This window comes from Lissotriton vulgaris, chromosome 2_2 (assembly GCF_964263255.1).
Source record: "Lissotriton vulgaris chromosome 2_2, aLisVul1.2, whole genome shotgun sequence".
NCBI classification, from domain to species: Eukaryota; Metazoa; Chordata; class Amphibia; order Caudata; family Salamandridae; genus Lissotriton; species Lissotriton vulgaris.
This window is the reverse complement of record NC_141688.1, coordinates 328,080,890-328,107,120: the sequence shown is the minus strand read 5'-3', so window position 1 is coordinate 328,107,120 and position 26,231 is coordinate 328,080,890. Positions and strand designations below refer to the sequence as shown.

Sequence of the window (26,231 nt, the reverse complement as noted above, 5' to 3'; positions counted from 1 at the left end):
GCATTGGACAGTTGGTGCCAGCTGTGGGTTGGAGTCTCACGTAGCGGCTCCTCTTTGACTCATTAACCTTTTCCATGCTCATGACGAGCTGAGCTCGTCATGAGGCACGGTGCTCCGGTGCTTGGTGCGGGGAGAATTCCCCTGCTGTGCTGAGCGTTCCACGGGAGCCAATGCACCTGTGACGAGCTCAGCTCGTCATGAGCATGGGGGCGCTGTGTGCGCCCCCCCAGCACAGCGGGGGATTTACCCCCACAGCGAAGGGGTTAAGTGGTGTTGGGTAGTTGGGTTCTGATCACTTTGTGCGGTATTCATCGAGTGGCCCCAGGGTGGTGGGTTAATTTCCTCTGGGGATATCCAGACTGTTTGGTTGCGGGTCTGCATCTCAATGATGGTCTCTAGCCCCTCTGTTGACCAGGTGTGTGTGTGTGTGTGGGGGGGGGGGGGGTTGGGGGGGGTGTAATATAGCTTGGCTCGTAAGTGCTAGGACCTCTCGTTTCTCCAGGGTCTGATAGCTCAGTCTCTGCCCAGGAAGATCCTCCCCTCCCTGGATCATACTGTGTATTTCAAGTATGGGCTGCTGGTTAGTTGTTTATGGCCCATTTATAGATTATTCAAAGGCTTTAAGTTGAATGTGGGTCCCTCTCTGTGTGATACCCAGATGGTGTTCTCTACAATGTACCTCATTGTATAGCACATATGCTTGCCTCCTGAGAGAGGTTTCTTGTTGCTCTGGGTGCTTGGGGTTACTCTCGACCAGTAGGCATCTTATCGAATAGGTGTATGTTGGGTGGTGGAGTAGTTGGTTTCTCTACTCTTGGCTGTTTTCATCAGCTCGGTTTCACTCATTCTGCAGCTGCTGGATGTTGACCCCAATGACCAGGAGGAGGATGGCGCAAACATCGACCTGGACTCTCAACGGAAGGGAAAATGTGCTGTTATCAAAACATCCACCCGTCAGGTGAGGCGGTGCTCTGGAGGTCATGAATGTGGTGCTCTTTATTGTAGTGTAAAATCTGTAAAATCTCCAAATACTATCAGCAGACCAGCACTGCGATCCCTCATTGCTGACCCGTGGAACCTCTGCACAACATTTTGTCCGACAGCAGGCATGTGTCTGACAGTAACCTTCAGTGCCTCTCTGCACTGGTAACCATCATACATATTCCAAATAACCATTATCTCTGGCCTCCAGAGTGCAGTCTAGTGCAAGATTCTGTGTACCAGTGTGACCAGTTTAATAGTATCCATCAATACCAAAAACTGTTTGACTGAAGCTTGCAGGATATTCTGGGATCTGAGGCCTAGAGTGCCCCTAGTGATCTGTAGACCACCCCACCACAAGACCCTCCTCCCCAACTCCAGAGAACTTCCTAATGCAGTCCCGGAGCCTTCACCAAAACAACCTAGTCACTGACTGGCCGCTCGTGTTAGGCTAGACGAGGTGTTGTACAGCTCGGTCTTTGTACCTCAGTAGTACTTTTATTTATTATGGTATGCTTTCTAAGCGTTCTAAATAGTAGATATTCTTTTTACCCAATTTATTGGTACTCAATTTACTAACTTCATATGGATGGTAGCCTAAGCAAGCATTCATTCAAAGTTTGAGTAAATGCCATTATAAATGCCATAGTTTTTTACGTAGCCATGTTGCAGGGTGCAGTACTATATGTGGCCAGAAGAGATCCCATGGGACCTCTTTAAGTCACTTATTGCACTGCACCCTGCCGAAGATATGGTAAATCCACCCTACCCATAATGCATTGCTTGCAAGACAGCACCATGAGTACATTCCAATAGCTATGTCCATATATACAATTAGTAGCTTTGAAATGTGACAAAATAATTATTATATTAATTCCGAATTAGGCTGTGCATTCTGTGGAGCCAATGGCAAGAACGTTATAGAAGGTTTCATATAAATGATATTGATCAGCCTAGAAGAGATAGCAGAGCATATTTCAGATCATGTCATGTTTAAAAGAATTTGAAAAATGTAATGATTAATTTGATACATATTATTGGAAGCCTTGAAGAAGCGAGCAACTTGCGAAACCCTCATAGATTTGGCTGCAGAAGTTATGTACCTTTATGGATATGGACTTACAGCTACATGTGTCCTTCTCAGAACTTATATATACACATACACGCACACACATGTCTGACATTTAATACATAACTTAACTATATGATAAAGTACTTGAAATTGTCTTGTGCAGTATTCGTGTTGTAATCACTGCATGTTAAAGGTGACACATATGTGTCCTAATGTGGAGCAGCCAACCTCGGAACTGCAGTCTGGGTAGGGTTGTCGCCTTGGATGGCAGCAGTAGTAGGACTGTTCATGTCAGTGATTCGTTGCTCACCTGCACCTGTACGATTTCACAGCTCTGCTTGTGCACCGTAACCCTGAGCTGCAGCTTCTCGTCTGTGAACCAGCTCAGGACTGTCCACTATTACTTGAGGGGCATGCAGGGGGTTAAGTGGGAGGGTGGGGGGCACGATAAGGTACCCTACACTCTACACAGTACAGAGAGCATGTCCGGATGTGTGGAAGTGTTGGGGCTCTGGTCCAGCTCTTTGTTCTCTAATTATCTTTTTTTCATTTTCCAGACCTATTTTCTACCAGTGATTGGACTGGTTGATGCAGAGAAGTTGAAACCTGGAGATCTTGTGGTAAGTGATCCCCCAAGCATCCCACAGCCTTGCTTTTGAAAATAAATCATAAACTCTCAGAAGGGGGAATCTGGCTGTGCTTGGTAGGTCTGGGCTGTGCTTGGTAGGGCTGGGCTGTTCTTGGTAGGGTCGGGCTGAGCTTTGGAGGGCCAAGTATTCAAAGGTAGAGGCAGACTTCTCCAATAACACCCCCTCATCACACTGAAAGGTAAAATGCAGTCCCTGCATTTGAAAGACTTTGTCATTTGTAGGGTTGTTTGTAGATTTATGATTTGTGTTCAAAGTACATACAATCGGTTCAAGCGTTTGAACACTTCTTTGTAGTTTGGTCTCCAAAACCAGACCGGTTTCACAATTGCTTTTATTTAAACAGTTTTATATGGTGCATAGTAGGTCTCACAGCATCAAAGAGCTTTACATAATGCAGTAAAACATCCACAGATTCAGAATGACAGACCATGGACGCGCACCATGTAGAGCAAAAGATTGCAGAGTAGACTAATAGCTTGTCGTAAGACGTGTCCTGAGACGTGAGTAGATTGCAAGTAATATGTAAGGAGGTGCAAGTACTGAGGACATGCACTCTGTAACCATAGTGTGGGGAAAAAAAAAGTTACATTCTGACTGCATTCAAGCAGAACAATCTTTAGTCCACGGGAAAGTGGTGGGAGACGACCACCCTCCCATCTCTGTCCAGAAAGAACATTCATTATGCCTCCCTATCATTACTGTCGCTAAAAGTCCATCTGTAGTTCTACCTCTTCAGTCCGAGGGATGGAGCGACTAGTTTACAGACAGATTCACAAGCAGTCAGCATGCTTCAGAGCCTCTGTCCAATCTAGCTTGGTAAGAATTGATTAAAGAGGAAATCTTCAAGTTGTTTTTTAAAGGCCAGGAGCACATCCTTGTAATGACTGGTTCCAGGTCACATTTTATATTTTCTTGCCCTGAGTCTGATATTTCAAGTAGTTTGAAGTGAGTATTCCTCAGTTGTTGAGTCACCACAGAGCTTGGAGAACATGGATCTCACTTCGGTAGACCTCCAACTTGGGAGGGCAAAATAGAAGTGATGCAATCAAACCAGTCAGCCTTGGAACCGGGTGAGCAGCAGCATGCAGCAAGGCTTCTATCGGGGCTACTGGGCAAGGTGTGTCTTGGGAATCCCGGCTAGGCTTTGGTAGTTCGGTCTGGATGGTACCAACTGCTTTAAGGTCTTGGGCGGGTGGGAAGACCTTGATCCCTGGGATCATGCGACTTTGGTAAATTGCATTTCTTGATGCCATTTTAATATGATTAAGAAATGTCTGACGTGAAGCCTATGGATTTTATGTATTCAGAGATAGTAAAGGAGTCATTTGGGATATTAGCAGAACATAGCCATTCTTCGACCTGCGTGGATGATGACTTTGATGAGAAGAAACTATGTCTTTTGGGGGTTGAGCTTAAGATGATGCATTGCCATCCAGGATTGTTTTCTGTCCAGAACCTTGGCCCGTCATAGATTTCAGTGAGTGAAGAGACTTTGAAATCGAGTTGACTGCCCTCTGTGTATTCAATGTGCACCTTATGAGTGCTCTAACACTCTGTGTTATATCTTGTGACATGTTGTGCATCTCTTACATTTATGCGTCTTCTTTTATTGGTTTTTAGCTTTTGCAAGCTGACTAATTTTAGTTTGTTTGTGTGTGAAACAGATAGCACATTTGCTTTCTCGACAAATAAGTGACCACAACAGCAGATCAGATTGTTCAAGAGTTTAGTGAGAACATCTAACGGCACAAACGTTTGAGCAGCCATAAAATCTTGAATTGGAAACATACACTGTACATGTGGTAGTGCTCACTAGTGGTATAATAGCAAGAGAATACTCCTTTTCCTCTCCCAAGGTCACCTTATAGCAACTGTCTTCATATTCCTCTCAGGAATTTAGCTCTCAAACGGTGATTCTTACTCCCACAGCAAGATGTAAATTGAGTGCGGTCTCAAGCCTCAATATACCCTGCCCCTTGTTTCTGCTCATGTCGTAGTATATCTCTGCTTGAGATTCTACAGCCACTCTTACTGTCTTGAGGGAAGGTTCATTTTTCCAATTCCTTGCAGTTGTCCATTTGCCAACTTTAAGAGAAGTATCAGACCGTATTTAGTAAGAGTTGGCACTTCTTTATTTCTTTAGAAACTCCAAAGATTCAGACTAGAGTTGTGCTCCATTGTAAGGTACTTGTTGAACATCTTGCTACATCTGCCAGCATCCTCTGACCCCTGTACTTCACCATTACATGTGGGGAAACAAGAATCTGGGTCCGTATGCCTTTGTGCGGCGCCCTAGCTAGATGAACGTTTTTACTGAGTCTTCGGCTCTCCTGATACACCTGTAGTGTGTTACTTTATATGAGTTTTATATTTCTGAGACTTATCTACCACTCTTGGTCCTCAAATCTTTAATCTCTATTATATCGGTCCTGCTTGTTGTCTATATTGGGGTTAATCTCCCATTATCACGCTAGCTACTATCAAGATTTTCTTTTCCCATCAAGTCCAGTGACATAATTGCTTTGTTAATAATGTCTTCTGGGATTTAGAGGTTTGTCTGGTGATACCTTATATACACCTGCCGTCCAACTTGAAAGTAGAGGAACTGCTGTTCAGTTTGATGTCCACAGTTCAGAGAATGGAGCACATGCAGGTCCCCATCATGTGGCTGGGCTGCCTTGTGGTTGGTGGTGCCTTTCCACCAAGAGGGAGATGTTTGTGCCAGAGGAGGTTCGGGGAAAAACAACCACTTTCACTGGAGGCCCTTTTCACAGACTGGCCGCTTAGTCTTCGCATGCATCAGATGCTTCACACTTAGCAAATTATGACATTTCACCAGTTTAATCAGGTTAGTAACATGATTGCACTAACAGTAGGAAGGAAAGTTGTCTTGACTAATGCCTCCCTTCTGAATGAAGATGGGTACCATCCCATCTCTTCAACATTGAAAGCCACAACATCAATTAAGAAGCTATTTAATTCCTCTTTAAGCAACTCAGATGGCGGATGCAACCTTTCGAACTCAATATGCTGGTGAGGAATGCACGAAGATGACCATGACAATTGATGACCTTTTTATGAGGTCAAACTCTGCAATCTTCCATAACTTGAAAGGGATTGGTCGCATTGAGAAGTATGAAAATATGTGGGGTTCCATCAACTCCAAAAAGAACAATTGATGGACTGAATGTTGAACAATCTCATACATTCACCCCAGTACAGACACCTGGCCCTAAATCCATCATTTTTTAGTTCTTGTGCTGTTCCCGTTTAAACCCAGCCACATGCAAATCAGTCTTGACCCTGCGCCCAATGGGAACAGTCCAGCCTGAACTGCCAGCCAAGGTCCTCCCTGGACTGGAAAGAAGCATCCTGGGACCGGTTTTGTGTTTTTTCCCCTCATCAGCCAGGATTGCTTGACTCCAATGGCATGGAGAGCATAGGACCCAGGTCTTGGCATACCCGTCGGGTTGACAAATGCAAAAAGAACACTTGATGGACAGAATGCAGAACAATGTCGTACATTCAACCCAGTACAGAGATCTGGGCCTAAATCCATAGTTTTACTTCTCTGTATCAGCATAGGTTGACAGAAGGCAACCAAAGGGTCCATGTGTGAAGCTCACAGCAGCTGGGAAGGAGTACAGCTCTGAACCAAACTATTTGCTTCAATCTCTTTGCTGCAATGATCCCCCTTATCATCTTGTTAAGCTCTGCACTCCCTCCACAACAGCACTGGCAATGCTGCGTACCCGAAGTAAATTACAGACATGTGATTTTTAAAGGAATTAGGTTGGATTGTTTTTCTGCCTACTGGAATGTCACAAAGTATGTTGTACGCGTTTAAAAGTAGAAGATCTGTTAACTCAATGATTGTTTTTGGCCTTCCCAGGTTTAAATCATTGTATGTACATAGCCACCCATCTGATTCTAAGTAGAATGCCTATTGCTGCATTTCATTGTAAATCATTGGTTACATTTGATGTTTGGTAGTCTTTGTGTTTTACATAAAACTCGGAGTAGTAGGTCATCACTGGCCGTAGTGTCATTGCTCCTTCTGTACACACTGAAAACACTTGGGGCCCGATTCCAGACGAAACGGCTGTTGGATTTGTAATTCAGGGGGCCGTAGAAGGCCCCCCTTCACCCGGGTCCCACAGGGGTGTGCCCATGGGTCCCCCAGATCCAGGCATGCACAGTGTGGCGGGCACCATGTGGTTTTCCCCACCCCTTTTCTGATGTGGGAGCCTATGTACGTGTCTGTACACAAGCTCCCATAGAGTTCAATGGGAGTCGAGGGAACCAAGTCTATAAGCATACAGCTGTATCCTACGTGCTCGTTCGGCATACCAGAGCACGTTTCGCTCGGAAAGCCCTCCGGATCCGAGTTGTACAGAGGGCTTTCCCAGCGCGATCTTAATCTGGCCCTAAGACGTAGAGTTCTTGCTCAGCTCTGGTTGCACCAGGAATCGGTTTGAGAGGAGGTCTGTGACTGAGCTTTCCTGCCATATGGCAGACGCAGAAGTGTATATAGCTTACCTGTGGTCTACAGACTTGGTATCAGCTCCTTTGTATGTATGTACGTATGTGGAAGGCAGTAAGAGCAGTATAACTGCTCTGTGGTATAGGCTTCTAGGTACTCTAAACCTAGCATGATTGCACACTATTTCACTGTTTCTGATGTGCACATTGAACGATGGTGAAAGCATCGCACTCGATTGATAAGCTTTTGACCAAAGTTGTCACATTCCAAAAGAAAGTGTATGCAAGTAAAAAAACATAGCAGATCAAAATAAGTGTTTATTACATCAGCACCACGACCACCACATCATGTTCGGACCTCACAATTGCTCACCAGAGTTCCAACCATCATTCACTACAGTAGAACGTACCAAGCTGTTTGCACAGGAGGCCTTCTGTCCTAGTCATTGACCTGCAATGGGGTGAAATGTGGTTAATGGAACGGAGAAAGTCTGCTCCGCTTTTTTTCTTTGCTGATAACTGATAACTCCAGTTTGGCCAAGGGTCCACTCAACAGAACAGCAGTGGTCATTGTGCTCTCTTTGTGATGAGTGTAAACCCACAGGTTCTGTAGGTCTTCCCCAGCATTCCTGTTCACTGGTGTCTGAAGAACTAGCACAGAGCAAACATGTCCAAGATTGAATGAGCAGGCCTCAGTAATGGTGTTCCAGCCCCTGGACGGCAGGATCAGCCTACAGAGGCTGAAGGGAAGGAGTACCCCGCGTCCTCTGAACATAGTTGAAAAAGACAGGTGGGCTGTATTCTTGTCCAACACAACCGTTTAAAAAAAATCTTACTGGTTATTTTTTGTTTTATTGCAAACTTTTGATGCAAAACCAAAAAGAAGGCAAGCGCAAAGAGAAAATTCCAATATCTAAATATGGTGGTTATGAGCTTACAATAAAAAAATTTAAAAAAATTGTGGCATATAATTGTGGTTGATTGCAGGTACTTCTAAGCAAACCGGTGTTCTTAAAACAGATATTCTAATGGTTCTAAGTTTTAATTCATCTTGTAGGAAACTGATTTTTATTGGTACAAAGATTAGGTACTGCTGTAGTGTAACCTGAAGAAAGTGTAAACTCTGTGATAAGTTAAAGAAGAAAAAGGAGTGGAAAAAAGAAACCATTAACAAATGAAAGTATTGGCCCGCCAGCTCTGGCACTTCGTGATGCGTACATGTGATCAGTAAAAATACAGTCACTCACAGAGCAAAAGGACTGGCAAGGTTAGTCATAAAATTGTTTACTGATGTTGCACACTGGAAACTGAAGGTTAAATGAGGTATCCATTCACAAGTAATGGAAACCCTTTATGCACCCATTTCTTGCCAACCACCTCCCACTTCTTTGGATGATCTAAACCGTACCAGAGGGAATGAACAACTTGACTTGTGCTGAATAGGAAATAAGGATTCATCTGTGATTCCCTATTCTTGTAAGACAGTCTGACGTTCAGGAGATTGTTATAGCTTTGTGGTGGCATCTGTGACCCTGGGCGGGCAGCTACAGGTTCCTTTCACTAATGCTACCCTCCCTCAGGGCATGCCCAGCTCTTAGTTTCTGTCTTCTAGTAGTCCCACTTAGCCGAGAATTTATGTTGGAGCAGACAAAGTTTGGTACTTTAACTAAGGCGGAAGTTCTAAAAATAGTTTTTAGAAACCCTGGTAAATGCAGCAAACTTAAAAGCGCAACATGTTAGAGTTAGGAAAGACGTCTTCTCTCATGTTGTGTGAATTATTAGATTTCCTTGGGACGCACTTTCTTGTACAACTTCTCTACATTCTTTACCAAAGTCCTTATCAGGTCCTGAATGGGTCTCGAGACGGTTGGTCTGATAGCTTAAATGTCCATAAACAAGAAGCAAATGTAGGACTTTTAACCAAACTGTTCCTGTTGATAGGAAATATTTTGTATGACTATAAATGCTGATACCGGACTAAATTTAGCCCATTGTTACATTTTTTAAACATTTTTTTTAAATGCTACCTATAGCAACATTACGTTTATTTTGTGGGAGTGATGTGGTCTTTAGAGGTGGAAGGAGGTTCAGATGTACCTTCTTTTGGGAGAGGAAGGGGAGAGGACTTTGGGATTTGTCTGTCAGGCAAGAGAACTTGAGTATTGTCCATCATTGGACTGGAGTTTGGGTATTGTCCATCAAGGAATGGTGCTTGGTGGGGACTTGGGTTTTGAATATCATGGTAGAGGACTTGGGTTGTTGTTGTTCCAGGAAGGGTGATTTGGTTTTTGTTTAGTCAAGGAAAGGGCTCTTGGCTCTGTCTCCTCATTATTTATTTATTTATTTATTTTGTCAATTTGTAGGGCGCGACAGCTACCCAAGAAGGGTTTCCCGGCGCCTAGACTCAGCTAGAACGAAAAGACAAAAAACAAAAAAAGACAAAGGTTGAGTCTCCTCTTAGGATGGGTTTTGTTAAAACTGGTTGCAGAGGGTGGCTTTGTTTGCTCACTCGAGGGGTGTGGGTTTACTCTTGGTGACTATCGGGGGAAATATTACTTTTCATGGGAGAAAAGCGAGTTTGATCTGGGCTCTTGATTCACGTTTGGGTGGGCAGTTTAAAGAGGTTTTAGCTTTGGTCCCCTAAAGGTAGAGGGCACCCTATTTAGCCTCTTCTTGTAGGACGTAATCTCCATTTTAGCTTTCAGACCGGAATAGAGTTTTGTCCGCACTTGTAAGATGGTGCTTCACTCAGATTGTTTTAATATTTTAACATGTCACCTCTTCTGTACCTGTTATTTAAAGGGTGTAAACAAGGACTCCTACCTGATCCTGGAGACTCTCCCCACAGAGTATGATTCCCGTGTGAAGGCCATGGAAGTCGACGAGAGGCCTACAGAGCAGTACAGCGACATTGGTGGATTGGACAAGCAGATCCAGGAGGTGAGTAACAGTGCTTTTGGTGGGATTTGGAAGAGTGGTGTTGCGCTTGGTGGGATTTTGAAGAGCGACGCTAGGAGTTTTAAGAGTAGCGCTGCGCTTGATGGGAGTTTGAGGAGTGGTGCTGCGCTTGATGGGAGTTTGAAGCATGCGTGTCTGAAGCTTGTGTCCGACTCTCACAAGGAACTTCGTTTGTGCACTGCATGATCTTCTAGGTTTGCAAGGTTCATATTTTTCTTGTTGAGCAATATCCAAGATCAGCCCAGATTTATTCATGATTTATCTATGATCAGAATGGCATTTTGGGATTTTCATTTGGTTTTGGCTTGTTTTATACCAATGTAGACGCTGTTATCTGTGTAACTCTACAGGATGCCCTTATTTTAAAGCAAGGGATTTAAGAATTTTGCTTCCAATTGTTTGCCTTTTACTGTGTACATTTAATATTGCAAAACTTAAAACACCCAGCATTTCTGAAACCAAAGGCAGATGAGTGCAATGGCTGTTTCATTTCCCATAATCGGAAAGATGATCGTAATGCTCTCGGTGGCGGTACTTACTTCAGTTTTTTTGATGTATTCTCAGTACCTCTTTTTGTTGATCAGAGGAAACGTACCCTCGGAGAGCACCTCCTCTGAACAGAAGAAACGTACCCTCGGAGAGCACCTCCTCTGAACAGAGGAAACGTACCCTCGGAGAGCACCTCCTCTGAACAGAGGAAACGTACCCTCGGAGAGCACCTCCTCTCAGAGGAAACCTGACCCTCGAAGAGCACCTCCTCTCACAGAGGAAACCTGACCCTCGGAGAGCACCTCCTCTGAACAGAGGAAACCTGACCCTCGAAGAGCACCTCCTCTGAACAGAGGAAACCTGACCCTCGAAGAGCACCTCCTCTGAACAGAGGAAAGCTGACCCTCGAAGAGCACCTCCTCTGAACAGAGGAAAGCTGACCCTCGGAGAGCACCTCCTCTGAACAGAGGAAACCTGACCCTCGGAGAGCACCTCCTCTGAACAGAGGAAACGTACCCTCGGAGAGCACCTCCTCTGAACAGAGGAAACATACCCTCGGAGAGCACATCCTCTGAACAGAGGAAACCTGACCCTCAGAGAGCACCTCCTCTCAGAGGAAACCTGACCCTCTGAGAGCACCTCCTCTGAACAGAGGAAACGTACCCTTGGAGAGCACCTCCTCTGAACAGAGGAAACGTACCCTCGGAGAGCACCTCCTCTGAACAGAGGAAACGTACCCTCGGAGAGCACCTCCTCTGAACAGAGGAAACGTACCCTCGGAGAGCACCTCCTCTGAACAGAGGAAACGTACCCTCGGAGAGCACCTCCTCTGAACAGAGGAAACGTACCCTCGGAGAGCACCTCCTCTGAACAGAGGAAACATACCCTCGGAGAGCACCTCCTCTGAACAGAGGAAACGTACCCTCGAAGAGCACCTCCTCTGAACAGAGGAAACCTGACCCTCGGAGAGCACCTCCTCTGAACAGAGGAAACGTACCCTCGGAGAGCACCTCCTTTGAACAGAGGAAACGTACCCTCAGAGAGCACCTCCTCTGAACAGAGGAAACGTACCCTCGGAGAGCACCTCCTCTGAACAGAGGAAACGTACCCTCGGAGAGCACCTCCTCTGAACAGAGGAAACCTGACCCTCGGAGAGCACCTCCTCTCAGAGGAAACCTGACCCTCTGAGAGCACCTCCTCTGAACAGAGGAAACGTACCCTCAGAGAGCACCTCCTCTGAACAGAGGAAAGGTACCCTCGGAGAGCACCTCCTCTGAACAGAGGAAAGGTACCCTCGGAGAGCACCTCCTCTGAACAGAGGAAACGTACCCTCGGAGAGCACCTCCTCTGAACAGAGGAAATGTACCCTCGGAGAGCACCTCCTCTGAACAGAGGAAACGTACCCTCTGAGAGCACCTCCTCTGAACAGAGGAAACGTACCCTCTGAGAGCACCTCCTCTGAACAGAGGAAACGTACCCTCGGAGAGCACCTCCTCTGAACAGAGGAAACCTGACCCTCGAAGAGCACCTCCTCTGAACAGAGGAAACCTGACCCTCGGAGAGCACCTCCTCTGAACAGAGGAAACGTACCCTCGGAGAGCACCTCCTCTGAACAGAGGAAACGTACCCTCGGAGAGCACCTCCTCTGAACAGAGGAAACGTACCCTCGGAGAGCACCTCCTCTGAACAGAGGAAACGTACCCTCGGAGAGCACCTCCTCTGAACAGAGGAAACCTGACCCTCGAAGAGCACCTCCTCTGAACCGAGGAAACCTGACCCTCGAAGAGCACCTCCTCTGAACAGAGGAAACATACCCTCGGAGAGCACCTCCTCTGAACAGAGGAAACCTGACCCTCAGAGAGCACCTCCTCTCATAGGAAACCTGACCCTCTGAGAGCACCTCCTCTGAACAGAGGAAACGTACCCTCGGAGAGCACCTCCTCTGAACAGAGGAAACGTACCCTCTGAGAGCACCTCCTCTGAACAGAGGAAACGTACCCTCTGAGAGCACCTCCTCTGAACAGAGGAAACCTGACCCTCGAAGAGCACCTCCTCTGAACAGAGGAAACCTGACCCTCGGAGAGCACCTCCTCTGAACAGAGGAAACGTACCCTCGGAGAGCACCTCCTCTGAACAGAGGAAACGTACCCTCGGAGAGCACCTCCTCTGAACAGAGGAAACGTACCCTCGGAGAGCACCTCCTCTGAACAGAGGAAACCTGACCCTCGAAGAGCACCTCCTCTGAACCGAGGAAACCTGACCCTCGAAGAGCACCTCCTCTGAACCGAGGAAACCTGACCCTCGAAGAGCACCTCCTCTGAACCGAGGAAACCTGACCCTCGAAGAGCACCTCCTCTGAACCGAGGAAACCTGACCCTCGAAGAGCACCGCCTCTTCTGAACAGAGGAAACTTACCCTCCGAGAGCACCTCCTCTGAACCGAGGAATCCTGGCCCTCGGAGAGCACCACCTCCGAACAGATGAAACCTGACCCTCGGAGAACACCTCCTCTGAACAGAGGAAGCCTGACCCTCGGAGAGCAGCTCCTCTGAACAGAGGAAACCTGACCCTCGGAGAGCACCGGCTTTGAACTTGTATCTCCACACTTTCAGTCAAAATAGATGATGGCCCTGATCTCCGATATCAGGCAAACCTGAAAAGGAAGACTGGACTTGAAGACTATGTTGAACCAAAACAACTAAGGATTCAACGTTTATACTTTTTATGGACCACACACACTCATCTAACTCTACTCAGCACTTCTTAACTTCAGGTCAGTGCTCTTGTATGTACCTGCTTTCTTTTTTTAAAAAAAATTTTTTGTAAACCTTTATTGTGCATGAAAATATAACAAATACGGGCCCACAACCGTCAGGCCGGCCACGATACGTTTGAGCACAGGAGCGAACAATACAATTCCTCAGCGGCACCAGGTTAAATCAGCAATCAATTATCAGTACACCAAATAGATTCGTGTCGCCGAGAAACAGGAGCAGTGAAGGTTAATTTTAAAGTTTTTGTGAACTTAAAATATATGACAGTGAAGAATAGAAATCCAGGAGAGCTGAGTCCGTACAGTTACTTCACAGCATTAGCAGGCAAGAGCTTTACAGGAGACCAAGCGTTAAAGCCATTCCAGGCAATATGGCGGGTACGAGTAACACAACAAAGCCGTCAGTTTAGCAATTCCACGCCATGCATAGAACCGCCCACTCCCTAAACGTCCCTATCCCGGACCCAGAACAGAAATTAGGTAAGAAAAGCGCAGAGAAAGAATAAAAATAAGGCCCATAGAAACCAACCTGAGAACTAAAACCTTCCCCCCACCCTACATCATTGCAGAGGCTACGGCCTACCCCCCACCCCCGCAGTGTGTCTGTCGCCCGCTAAAGAACCCGAAATATAGACCAAGAAAAGAGAGAGGGAAAACCCTAAGAAGAGAAGAAAGAAAAAAGTCACTTTTGAATATAGGGAGAAAGAACAGTAAATCCTAATCTATAACTCCCAATAAAAAGGAATGTGGGGAGGAGCCCACCAAACACCAAGTCTCTCGGACACCCCATCCATGCAGCAACTCCCACCCTATATACCACCTAAGGATTATAAATTGTACAGTACGAAATAAAATAGGGAGAGATCCCACGTATCATAGCAGCACGCACATAAAGGGTGTCTCGTCCCGAGGTCCCACCCGCCTGACAAGTCTAGTCGTCCCATCCCCCATGTGTACCAACAAGAACAATGAGCTGCGAACACCATATAACGCAAGGAGAATTACACTCGCACAATGCAGGAACCGATGCATACCGAGATTTTAGTCAGCCAGGAAAACACAGTCCACCAAAAAAGTCCGCTAACCCTGACCAGTACGTATTCGCCCCCACAGCCAAAACCCTCGTACGGCAGTCCACACGGGCTGAACAAAGGGACAAGATGGCCGCCCTCGGCAGGAAGATGGTGGTCCATAACAAAATGGACGGGTCCGTCCGCGACCAGTTCCATGTATCCCGCTAGACAGCTCCGATGGTTGCACACTGGTCAGCAAGAAATTGAGTATCAGCAACAGGGCCAAATGAACACGGGCAGGCAGACTTACTGGTTGCTGTGTCCGTGGCGGCATTACCCAAGGTAGCAGAGCCTCGAAGGAAACTGTGAGCACTGGTGGGGGCAGAAACATTGTAGCGCCGGTGAAAGAAATAGGTAGCAATTCGCGTTCACCAACACTGCTGGGAGGCTGAAGGGTAGAGCACTTGTTTGGCAACAACGTAGCCTGGGCAGGAGTAGCAACAGACACATCATCCCAGTGAGAGATGCAGATCGGCGATGTGCAGGTCACCACGGGCGTAGCAGTCTCAAACCTCTCGCACAACGATAAAAAGCCCACACGCATCTCTGCCCGCAAGTCATGGATTGCAGCAAGAATGGAGCCATAAGTTGGGGCCGCCGGGGTGTCCATATTCGCCTCGATCACAGGCGCGGGTCCCCAGACAGGACAGTGTCCGGGGAACCTTAGCACAGTCCCGGTCCTATCCGAGGCAGCGTGAGCAGTAGATGCAGCCCGGTCAGCCATTCCAAGAGCCCCGCCGGGGGAAGCAAGGGGGCGCGGGGGCGCAAATGCCACAGAGATCACAGGGATATAAGTCGCTGTCCGACCGCTAACACCCAATCAATGGGCGACTCGTAATGGAAGCCCCACAGTGGTCGGGAGCAGGCTTGAGGGAGAGCTGCGGTGTTTAAGTGTCCGCCATCATGGGGGAGCGCTGCGTACCTCGTTTGCAGACCTCGGCAGCGGAGGCGCCAGAAGAAGGTCCCGGTCGGCAGGCACTCCGTGCGTAAATGAAGGGCAGGCGCTGGTAGCAGCAGGTAGAAGCGCAAGTCAAGGCGCTAGATTCACTCCGCCTTCGTAGCCTCGGTAGCTCCGGCAGCCGCCATGTCAGCGTATCCGCCTGGGTCTCGGTTTCAGGGGTAGAGACGAGCTCCGCAGTTCTCTCGGCCGTGCAATGAATTCCAGGCAGGCAGGAACGTCGGGAGAGCACCAGTCAATTCCGCACACTGTCCCCGTCCCCTCGCTGTTGTTTCGTGGCAGGATAAGGTCAGGATTTCGATGAGGGGAACAAAGGATCGGGGAGCCGAGAGACTTCACGTTCATTCACATCGCCATCTTGGCTCCTCCCCGTACCTGCTTTCTTATCTGTGGGGAGAGTCTGGCCGTCTTCACCACACTGAGAGACTACAAATCCGGACAAACACCCATAGTGCTCCCACCCTCCGTTACTTTTAGCAGCAGGTACTGAAACACACTGAGCACATGGGGAAGTATTACAGAAGTGCCCTGGGGCGCAACAGGCATTGGCGCCTGCTTTGTGCGCCGCCGGAGCTCTTAGGGAAAACAGAAGGTGCCGCAGACGCTTGTGCAGTGTCTTCTGTAATACAGATAGCACTGTCGCTTTATGTGTGCAAGCACGATCACCAGAGGGTATTCCCTCATTTGCATGAAGGCGTGGCCCAAGGCAAATGAGCGAATCCATTTGCAGCTTCGCCTGCGCCATATTATGGATCCAGATACATAGAAGCTATCCGCGTGTCCCCTGATGGCAGCCCTCTGGAGGGGGCGGGGGGAATCAAATGCACCCAGAGTTCTCCCCATGCTGGCAGGTGCAGCCACTCACTGCACATGCCTGCACTGGGATCGCTCTTCCCTCTTAAAAGTGCAGGCGGGTTGCCGCTGTGCAGTTAAACATGGAGAGTCCGCTTCAAAGCTACTTCGTTTTTCACTTAAATTCTCTGCCCCCACGACAGCACATTCAATGGAACTTTCCCTGTTTGTGCCACTGCGCACAAACTGGGAAAGTGCATCCCCCCCAGCCCCCCCATTCAACACTTGTGCCGCCCTAAGGGGGGACCCCTCTCCAAACTCCTACAGACTGCCATTGCAGGCTGCGTGACCAGGGGCTCTAAAAAGTGAAAACACAAGGTGGCGCACATCTGTGTGTCCTGTCCCCTAATGCTGCATGTAATATTTGTGAGTCACCCCTACAGAAGGCCTCACAGCCCTATGGCGGGGTGCATTACATTACATGTGAGGACATATCTGCATGAGCAGATAGGCCCCTGTGATGTCCAGTTCATTTACTGACAGTACAAGTGAACAGGGAAACCAGTTTAAAGTAAGTACGGGGCACTTGTCAATGAGTTTACCAGCTACATAATGGATTCACTGAAACCTATGGTCTTTGGTATCAAACACCTTGTATTAATAAACCTACAGTGATTCCAGTGATGGATTTATTAATACATGCACCCAGAGGGTACCTCAGAGGTAACCTCTGAAAACCTGCCGCCCTCTAGTGTATTGGCTGACCAGTGTAGATCAGCCTGCCACCATAGACCTGCTGCTGACCCCCTGCAGGTGAGAGCCAGTGCACTCTGAGAGCAGAAGCAATACCTGCTCTGGCAGGAGGTGTTCTCCCCTCCTCATAGCAGGATGACGACTAATCGGCATATCAAGGCAGGAGGCTACAGAATCCTCCACCCGCCGTTTAATATGCAACCCTGACTTCTCCCAGACACTGGAAATGCCACCTCATGCCCAGAGCCCATTTGGTACCAGGACAGGTGAGAAAATCAGCTAGTCAGGTGGTGTTCAGTCTCGGAATAGTACCACCCCTCAGGTGGGCTACCTGAAGTGAACACGGCCAGGAAAATTCCGCCATCATGGGTTTTGGTGGAATTGGGTCCTCTGGGTCAGGGTTGTGCCCACTTACCACAGGAAGTGGTCATATAGTTGGTGCAGCCCATTGGCTACTCCCGGAGTCTCCCTGTAATGCCCCTAAAGGCAGTATTCAGGTGTCACCCCTGATGCCAATACCTCAGATTTAACGAACACAAAAGAGGAGTGGACAAGGATCCGGACATGAGAACAGAGGAGCAGCGACTGACCGGGAGTCAACCATGCCAGCCTACCTGCTGCACCCTACTCTCGTCGAGAAATCGATGCAGCCTGCCACTGTGCAGACTCCAAGAAACCCGGAGGGCTGCCAATGTTTGGCAAATCGACAGAGCGCCCTTTGAGTAGACAAGCTACTCCCCTGCAGAAACAGGTATCAAAGAAGCAAGGTCCAGTTCACCGTACTGTGGCTTACCAGGACTACCGATGCTGTAGCTGCCATGTTGGCCCAGCCTATGACTCAAAGCACTTAGTTTCTCGTTGCTGAAACGGGTGTAACCTCTTACATTTATCTGTTTCCATGGACTTCGTTGCTAGGTTTGCTTGTGAGAAAGTGTCACTCATTTCAGTTCATTTCTTTATTTGATCAAGTTAAAAATGATCATAAAAGTACAAATAAATACTTCATCATAAAATTGTACAGATTTTTGTTTGTAAAAAATCACATAGTTCGAGCCATGTGGGCTGCTGAATTCATATCTGTGCATAGATCGCCGCCTAGTGTTGGGTCCGGATGATTGCACATTGTTGTCCTGGAAGAGTCTTCGAAGTATCACGAGATAGGTGGCTCCTCCCATGGACTACAGTGCGCATGGGCATCCTCTCCATCCCCAGATTGTTTTTTTTCCGCCATTGGGTTCGGATGTACTTTCTCGACTCCAGTTCGGAAACTTTGTTATAACTCTTTACTAAGGCCAAAAGGCCTTCGTGGCGTCTGTATTGTCTCGTTCGGTGCCTGTTTTTCTCCAGTTCTTCGAACCGGACGTCGAAAGCAGCTTTTGACTTTCGACACCAAAGCCTCAAACTACGACGACGATGGAACGAAGCCCGTTCAAACGATGCCCCGTCTGCAATTCGAAATACCCTCACATTGATGTGCACCCAGTGTGCAATAAATGTTTATCCCCGGACCACGACGAGGCCAGCTGTATGGCCTGCTCGAAGTTCCGGTCCAAGAAGACGCCTAGAGTTCGACGCGCAGCAAGACAGTCAGCGCAGAAGTCTGCGCCCGAGCCGGTCAACATCTTCGAGGCCGGTGACGAAGAAGGCGCCGACTAAGAAGATCCTGACGAGCAGTCGGACCCAGCGTCGGAGCATGACTCCAACTTCGATGTGGACGAAGAGGATGAGGACTACGTCCTTGAAGAAGACGTCGTCGAGGTAGGGGACGACGAGGAGGCCATCGGGGCCGTCGATGACGACTCCAGTGATGAGCCAGGCCCAACCGCAGTAGCGGGGCCTAATACTGACAATACGCTCCCTACGGCTCGGGTCGAGGCATCGCCGGAAGGCCTTAGCCAAGATCTTACTCCACGTTCTATAGCCCCGCGTCCACGCCCGGCTAGGAATACTTCAAAAGAGCCATTGGTCGATCTTTCAAAATCGAAACCTACAGAGCCAAAACCAAAACCGAAACTACTGAAAGTGGCCATCGGATCGACGCCATCAGACACGTCGACGCCAGTCAAGTCGAAGACTGTCTGCAACCCTTCGGTGTCGAAAGGGGGCGCCGCCTCGAAGACCGGGGCGCCGAAGTCAGGCTCTACTGTCAAGCACGTCACCTCGGCGCAGTCGACGTCGACGCCCAAGCATGGCGACAAGACCAAAGGTCTCCAGACCAAACAGGCTGTCGAGCCAAAGATTCCAGCGCTCAAACCGCTACTGGGCAAAGCTCTCGAGTCAAAGACCAAAACCGACCCGAAGCAGCATATTGCATCGACGCCCAAGGCCGTACATGCTACGCCCCGTGAACTCAAGTCGACGCAAGGAAGCAAGCATGCTAGTGAGTCGCCGAAGCAGCTCGGATCGAACACTAAGGCAAGCTTTAAGAAAGTCGGCCCGTCCACAGGTCACCCTCCAATTAAATACGGTCTGCCGCCGACTGCTTGACCCAAGCATCTCGAGCACCACAAAGGCACCGACCCATCCAAAACAGAGTCCGCGCCTTCGAAGTCCACTCCTGAGGGGGTTATGTTCCAAGAACCCTCCTATGACAACCAGTCGAAACTTTTCATCGACTCGGAATCTGGCAGGCTCACCATCCATAAACGAAAGATCGCACCTGAACATCCCTTGGAGGCGTACAAAATCCCTCTTAAACGGAAGAAAGACTCGACCACCTCACCAGTTCTCTTTGAACATGTTGAGGGCTATTCACAACAAATGGCATATTCTCCAGCGCAAAGCGAGGAGGACGTGGGTGATGAATACGGCCAGACTGCGTTCACTTATCATACTGACGCTAATCAGGAGGAACCTCAGCAATGGACTGATGCTGTAGACCCTGATGATCCACAAGCTGCACCGGACATTCAGTCTTACAATGTCAAAACCTCGCCTACTAAAGACACGGCGGCGTTTAACGCTTTGATAGAAAGGGCAGCCCTCAACCATGACGTGGAAATGCACGCAGAACCTGTGGAAGAAGATTTCTTATTTGATACTTTCTCCACCTCTGAAAGATCGGCAAAGACATTGCCTATGCTAAAAGGAGTCCTCAAACATGCTGCGGACATTTTCAAAGAGCCCACAAAGGCAAGGGTTATCAACCCTAGGATCGAAAAAAAGTATAGACCTGTGCCTGTGGACCCTACCTACATCAAAGGCCAGCTCCCATTGGACTCACTCGTAGTGGCCAATGCTCGCAAGAGGGCGAACTCTCAAACTAGTGGTGATGCTCCTCCTCCGGACAAAGAATCAAAGATCTTGGAGGCATCAGGAAAGCGGGTGGCAGCACAGGCTGCAAATATTTGGAGGATTTCAAATACACAGGCCCTATTGGCTAGATACGATAGGGCTCACTACGACACGTTAGAACAGCTGTTGCAACACCTGCCTGATGCTTACAAAGAGGGAGCAGAAATGATCATACAGGAGGTAAGTTGATTTCTAATGCATCCATCAAATGTGCACTGGATGCAGCAGACACGGCAGCTAGGGCCATTAACACTAGTGTAATGTTGAGACGTCACACCTGGCTCCGCATCTCTGGGTTTAAACCAGAGATTCAAACAACTTTGCTCAACCAGCCAGTTAACCCTGACTTCCTTTTTGGTCCCGATGTGGACACAACCCTCAAAGATTAAGAAGAACACTGAGACGGCAAAATCCATGGGGGCTCTGCAGTCACAGCAGTTTCGGGGCAGTTCCTTTCGTCGCTCCGGTAATAGGCGAGCCTCTAGAGGACAAGCTTTACAGCAAGCCCAGTACAGCAAAGGGAGCACACAAACCACCTATATAAAAACAACAGGGGTGGATATCGTGGGAACAGCGCCAAGGGCAGAGGACGTGGAAATAACAATGCCAGATCCTCCGCTCCCAACAAACAGTGACGCCTTGTCACTGCCCCGACCATTTAACACCTGTCGGGGGAAGACTCCAGCAGTTCCTGCCAGTCTGGGAAGGCATTACCACAGACAGGTGGGTGAGACAACTTATCCAATACGGCTATTGTCTAGAACTAACCTCCACTCCCCGCAACATACCCCCAAGGCACCGTCCTATGTCCGCAGAGCACACACACTTATTGCAGCAGGAGTTACTCTCCATGCTGCAAAAAGGGGCAATAGAGCTCGTGCCTGCAAAAGAGCAAGGTACAGGGGTGTACTCTCTGTACTTCTTAATCTCAAAAAAGGACGGTTCCCTGCGGCCCATTCTAGACCTCAGACCCCTCAACCAATACATACTGTCAGAACACTTTCATATGTTAACCTTACAGCAGGTCCTTCCACTGCTCAGTCAGGGCGACTTCCTAGCAACCCTGGACCTCAAGGATGCATATTTCCACATTCCCATTCACCCAAGTCACAGGAAATATCTCAGGTTCACCATCAACAATCAGCATTACCAATTCAAGGTCCTGCCTTTCGGGGTCACCACTGCCCCCAGAGTGTTCACCAAGTGCTTAGCAACTGTGGCTGCACACCTTCGGAGACAGCACATCCATGTCTATCCCTACCTGGACGACTGGCTTGTCCAAGCAAAGTCAGCCCAGCAGTGTGCCAGCCACATGTCACGCACAATTCACCTCCTTCACAGTCTAGGATTCTCACTAAACTACCAAAAGTCGCACCTTCAGCCCTCTCATGTGCAACACTACCTAGGGACAACATTAAACACTCTAACGGCAACAGCGCAGCCAACCTCTGCCAGAGTCAACAGCATGCAGCTGCTCATTCAGAAGTTCAGGCCTCAACAATCGCTCCCAGCGCAGGTATTCATGCAGCTGATCGGTATGATGGCCTCCTGCATATTCATAGTCGCGCACGCGAGGCTGCACATGCGTCCCCTTCAAGAATGCTTAGCACGACAGTGGAACCAGGCTCATGGGCAGTTGAAAGACCTAGTGTTGGTGACCGGTCGTGCATACAACTCTCTGCATTGGTGGAATCCACAAAACCTTTGCAGGGGACGACCGTTCCAAGAGCCTGTCCCATAGATAGTGCTGACGACGGACGCATCTCTCCAGGGTTGGGGAGTGCATGTCCTCCATTACACTGTGCAAGGACTATGGAAGGCGCAGCAGCAAAAGATGCATATCAATCTTTTGGAGCTGATGGCAATCTTCATGGCACTCAAAGCGTTCAAGTTGCACCTGTGCAACAAGGTTGTGTTGATCCGGACGGACAACATGACTGCCGTGTATTACATTCAGAAACAGGGAGGCACACACTCCCCGCAGCTGTCTCACCTAGCCCAGAGCATGTGGAAGTGGGCCATCCAAAGGAACATCCTCCTCCTGGCGGAACATCTCCCGGGCAAGGACAACCAGATGGCGACCTGCTCATCAGGTACAGTCATCAGATGCACGAGTGGGAGATTCACCCCTCAGTGCTCCAACCATATTTCCAGCAGTGGGGTCATCCAGAGATCGACCTCTTCGCCACAAAAGAGAACGCAAAATGCCAAAACTTCGCCGCCAGGTTCCGACACCCGCAGTCTCAGGGCAATGCGATATGGATGAACTGGTCAGGCAGATTTGCGTACGCTTTTCCCCCAGCCCCACTCATACCGCTAGTGGCGCGCAAACTGCGGCAGCACTCCATGACGCTCATCCTGGTTGCTCCAACGTGGGCACGGCAGGCTTGGTCCACCAATTTCCTGGAACTTTCCGTGGTGCCTCACCAACGGCTGCGCCTCACGCCCAGTCTCCTCACTCAGAGCCATGGAGACATTCAGCACCCAGATCCGCAACAGTTGAGCCATGCGATTTTGCTCCTGAGGTCATAGTTTGGCTACCTCAACTTGCCCCCTGACTGTATGAACATCATCAAAGAGGCAAGGCGACCTACAACTAGGGCGTGCTATGCAGCCAAATGGAAACGTTTTGTCATCTACTGTTCCAACAATGACATTAATCCGCTAGATGCGTCCATGCAAAACATCATATGTTACTTGCTGCATCTATATCGATGCAATCTAGCGTATAGTTCCATCAGGATACATTTGGCCGCCATGGCAACCTATCTTCAAAACAGGCAGCATCTTTCCCTCTTCAAAGTGCCTGCCATTAAAGCCTTCTTGGAAGGCCTCAAAAGAGTGATCCCTCCCAGACACCCTCCTTCGCCTGTCTGGAATCTAAACGTCGTTCTCACCAGGCTCATGGGGCCACCCTTTGAGCCTCTTCATTCTTGTGAGATACAGTTTCTTACATGGAAAGTGGCTTTTCTGATAGCCATCACATCGCTACGAAGAGTCAGTGAGCTTCAAGCCCTGACAATTCAAGAGCCCTTCCTACAAATTCATGCTAATAGGGTAGTGCTGCGCACCAACCCCAAATTCATGCCTAAGGTAATCTCGCAGTTCCACATTAATCAAACCATAGAACTGCCAGTTTTCTTTCCAAACCCAGATTCAGTGGCAGACCGGGCACTGCACACCTTAATGTCAAAAGAGCTCTCCTGTATTACATCGACAGGACAAAAGACTTTAGAAAGACTAAACCACTGTTTGTTGCCTTCTCTCCACAACACAAAGGCAACCCTATTTCCAAATCAGGTATAGCCAGATGGATTGTTAAATGCATACAAATCTGTTATCAAAAGGCTAAACGCACTTTAACAGTTCCCCCAAGAGCGCATTCCACACGCAAGCTAGGGGCATCCATGGCTTTCCTAGGTAACATTCCTCTAGAGGATATATGTAGAGCAGCCACATGGTCCACCATACATACATTTACCAAACACTACTGCGTAGATGTACACTCCAAACAGCAAGCCGCTGTAGGACAAGCTGTTCTCAGAACTCTTTCAGACTGCTGCAGCTAGCACGGGCAACCGCCGCTAAGGAGGTAACTGCTATTTATTCTATGCACAGATATGAATTCAGCAGCCCACATGCCTCGACCGGAATATGCTACTTACCAGTATGCATCTGTTCTTGGCATGTAGGGCTGCTGACATTCATATCGCCCGCCCTCCTCCCCGGTGCCTGTGGCTACTGTAGCACTCAGAATCATTTTCAGGCATGGTCATCTCTTACTGTATTACACTCCATCTCTGCCACAATGGCGAAAAACAATCTGAGGATGGAGAGGATGCCCATGTGCACTATAGCCCAGGGGAGGAGCCACCTATCTCGTGATACTTCGAAGACTCTTCCAGGACAACAATGTGCAATCATCCGGACCCAACACTAGGCGGCGATCTATGCACAGATATGAATGTCAGCAGCCCTACATGCCAAGACCAGATGCATACTGGTAAGTAGCATATTCCTACTTCAACATGATTCTAGAAAACAAACAAAGACACATTCAAATCTTTAAAAAAACAAACCGAAATCATTTCATATACAAGCGAACCTCTTCCTTACTCTTAAGTGTTACACATTTGGTCGCTGAATGTCCCTCATTAAAACACTGAAACCATGAATTTTTTCACACACAAGCAATCTGAAAACTTGGCAGATGTGCTTTAGCTTCTTGTTGCTCAAATGGGTTTAATTTCTGATATTTGTTCCCTGCTTCTTCATTGCTTCATTTTTGCACGGGAGAACGTGTCACTTAGCCGTTGAATGTCACTCATATTTACACTGAAAGTATGAAAATGTCACACATGAGAAGTCTGAACCTGTTGGCAGCTATGGTTGCCAGTTTGTGTAGCCACTTCTGCCACACAGATTGCCTTGCCACATGAGTGGAGGCGGAGCCAGCTGTCACACCTCTGACTTTGGAAGAATTATCTGGCCACGCAGCACGGACGTACAACTGGTGCACCAAAGATGTGCACCCCGTTGTATCCTATGGCCAGTCGTGCTGCTTCTGTATTCAGCCAAGAACCTCGACTCTCCAAAGTGGATTCAGATTTTTGTATCTTGTTATTCACCAGTGCATGTAGCCTTAGTTCCAACTCTGCATCCACTCTACTTAAGCGGAATTTGCCTATCTCCTCCCACCTGGACACTGCATCACACTTTTTTATTTTTTAAGTACCCTTCTCAAAATATGCCTAGCATTATGGAAATTAGAGCCACGGTAATCCGACAGGTGACCGGCTGCACCCATAGAACAGCCCACCGACTGTTCCTCCTGTTCTTCACTCTTCGATGTGGAAATTGTAAGGTCCGATAATTTTTTCCTTTTCCTATGTATATTTTTTTAGATAAACCCTTCGTGGCTCACAATTCCGAAAGGAACAAACTAGCTCTTCACAGTTGTGGGTGCTCCAACAATTGCCTATCTGGCAGACCAACTCTCCCAATCCTATACTCACGTCTGCCAGGAAGGGGCCAGCTCTAACCTGAGATGATCACCGTTCCCCTTAAATCATAGTGAGAACAACCTGAAGCTGTATGTACAGTGTAATACTGTGTGTTTTTAGAGCACACAACTCACCGGAAGGGTGTCCGCATGCTGAAGGCTGGCGCTAAGTAGGCGAGGCCAGGGCTGAGATTAGACGAAGAACTCTATCTTCAGTTTGTTGTGGAATTCAGGAACTGATGAGGGGCCTTTAATGTGCAGGGGCAGGTTTTCCAGGAATTGTGCGCAAGGTAAGAGATGGTACGGCCACCATATCTGGCTCTTTGTAAGGTAAGGGCGTGGCGCAAGGCATGGGCAGACAGTTTCCTTAATCCAAACTATAATATTCAACCATGCCGGTAGCAAGTGGTAAAATCTTCCTAAAGAAAACTAAAAATGCAAAGGAGTAAAACCTATAGCGCTCTTTATTGACAGATGAAATTCTCGCCAATCATCTGAGTGATACTCATGAACAACCCAAATAAACTGCCAGCTAAAAATACCTACAATAAGAAAGAAATGCAGAAGGCCAGGAAACCTCCTGCCACATAGAACAATGTGAAATGCAATGCCATTGAAAGCAGAAATGCTGCTTCTAATGAGGGATACCCAAAGATTGTATTATTTAAAAAAAAATTATAATATCACTCTGCAGCTAATTCTACCAAAGAACTATTTAAATCTGTTAAGTCTCTTTTTGCATAGCCAGTGGTCGGTAACAGAGGAATTTTGAAATCCTACTTATGTTATATGGTCTACTCGGGTTAGTTGGGTTATCCTCCCAGCTCTGGTGACAAGTTAAATGTTGTTGCGGCCACAAGTGATGCTCTGTTCTCCTTTAATTCCATCTGTATTGAAAATTGCATCAGACTCCTTGACAGTACGCCGGAAAGGTAGGATCACTTCACTCAAATCC

General features: G+C 48.1%; 1 protein-coding gene across 1 annotated transcript in view; it reads left to right on the top strand.

Moving 5' to 3' along the window:
* PSMC3 (proteasome 26S subunit, ATPase 3) overlaps nt 1–26,231 on the top strand; it is a 94,470-nt gene that overhangs the window by 35,015 nt on the left and 33,224 nt on the right. Inside the window, exons 4-6 of the mRNA XM_086959729.1 lie at nt 854–958; nt 2,611–2,673; nt 9,988–10,125. Of these exons, the coding sequence (XP_086815855.1) occupies nt 854–958; nt 2,611–2,673; nt 9,988–10,125 (306 nt within the window). The remainder of the gene's footprint in view (nt 1–853; nt 959–2,610; nt 2,674–9,987; nt 10,126–26,231) is intronic.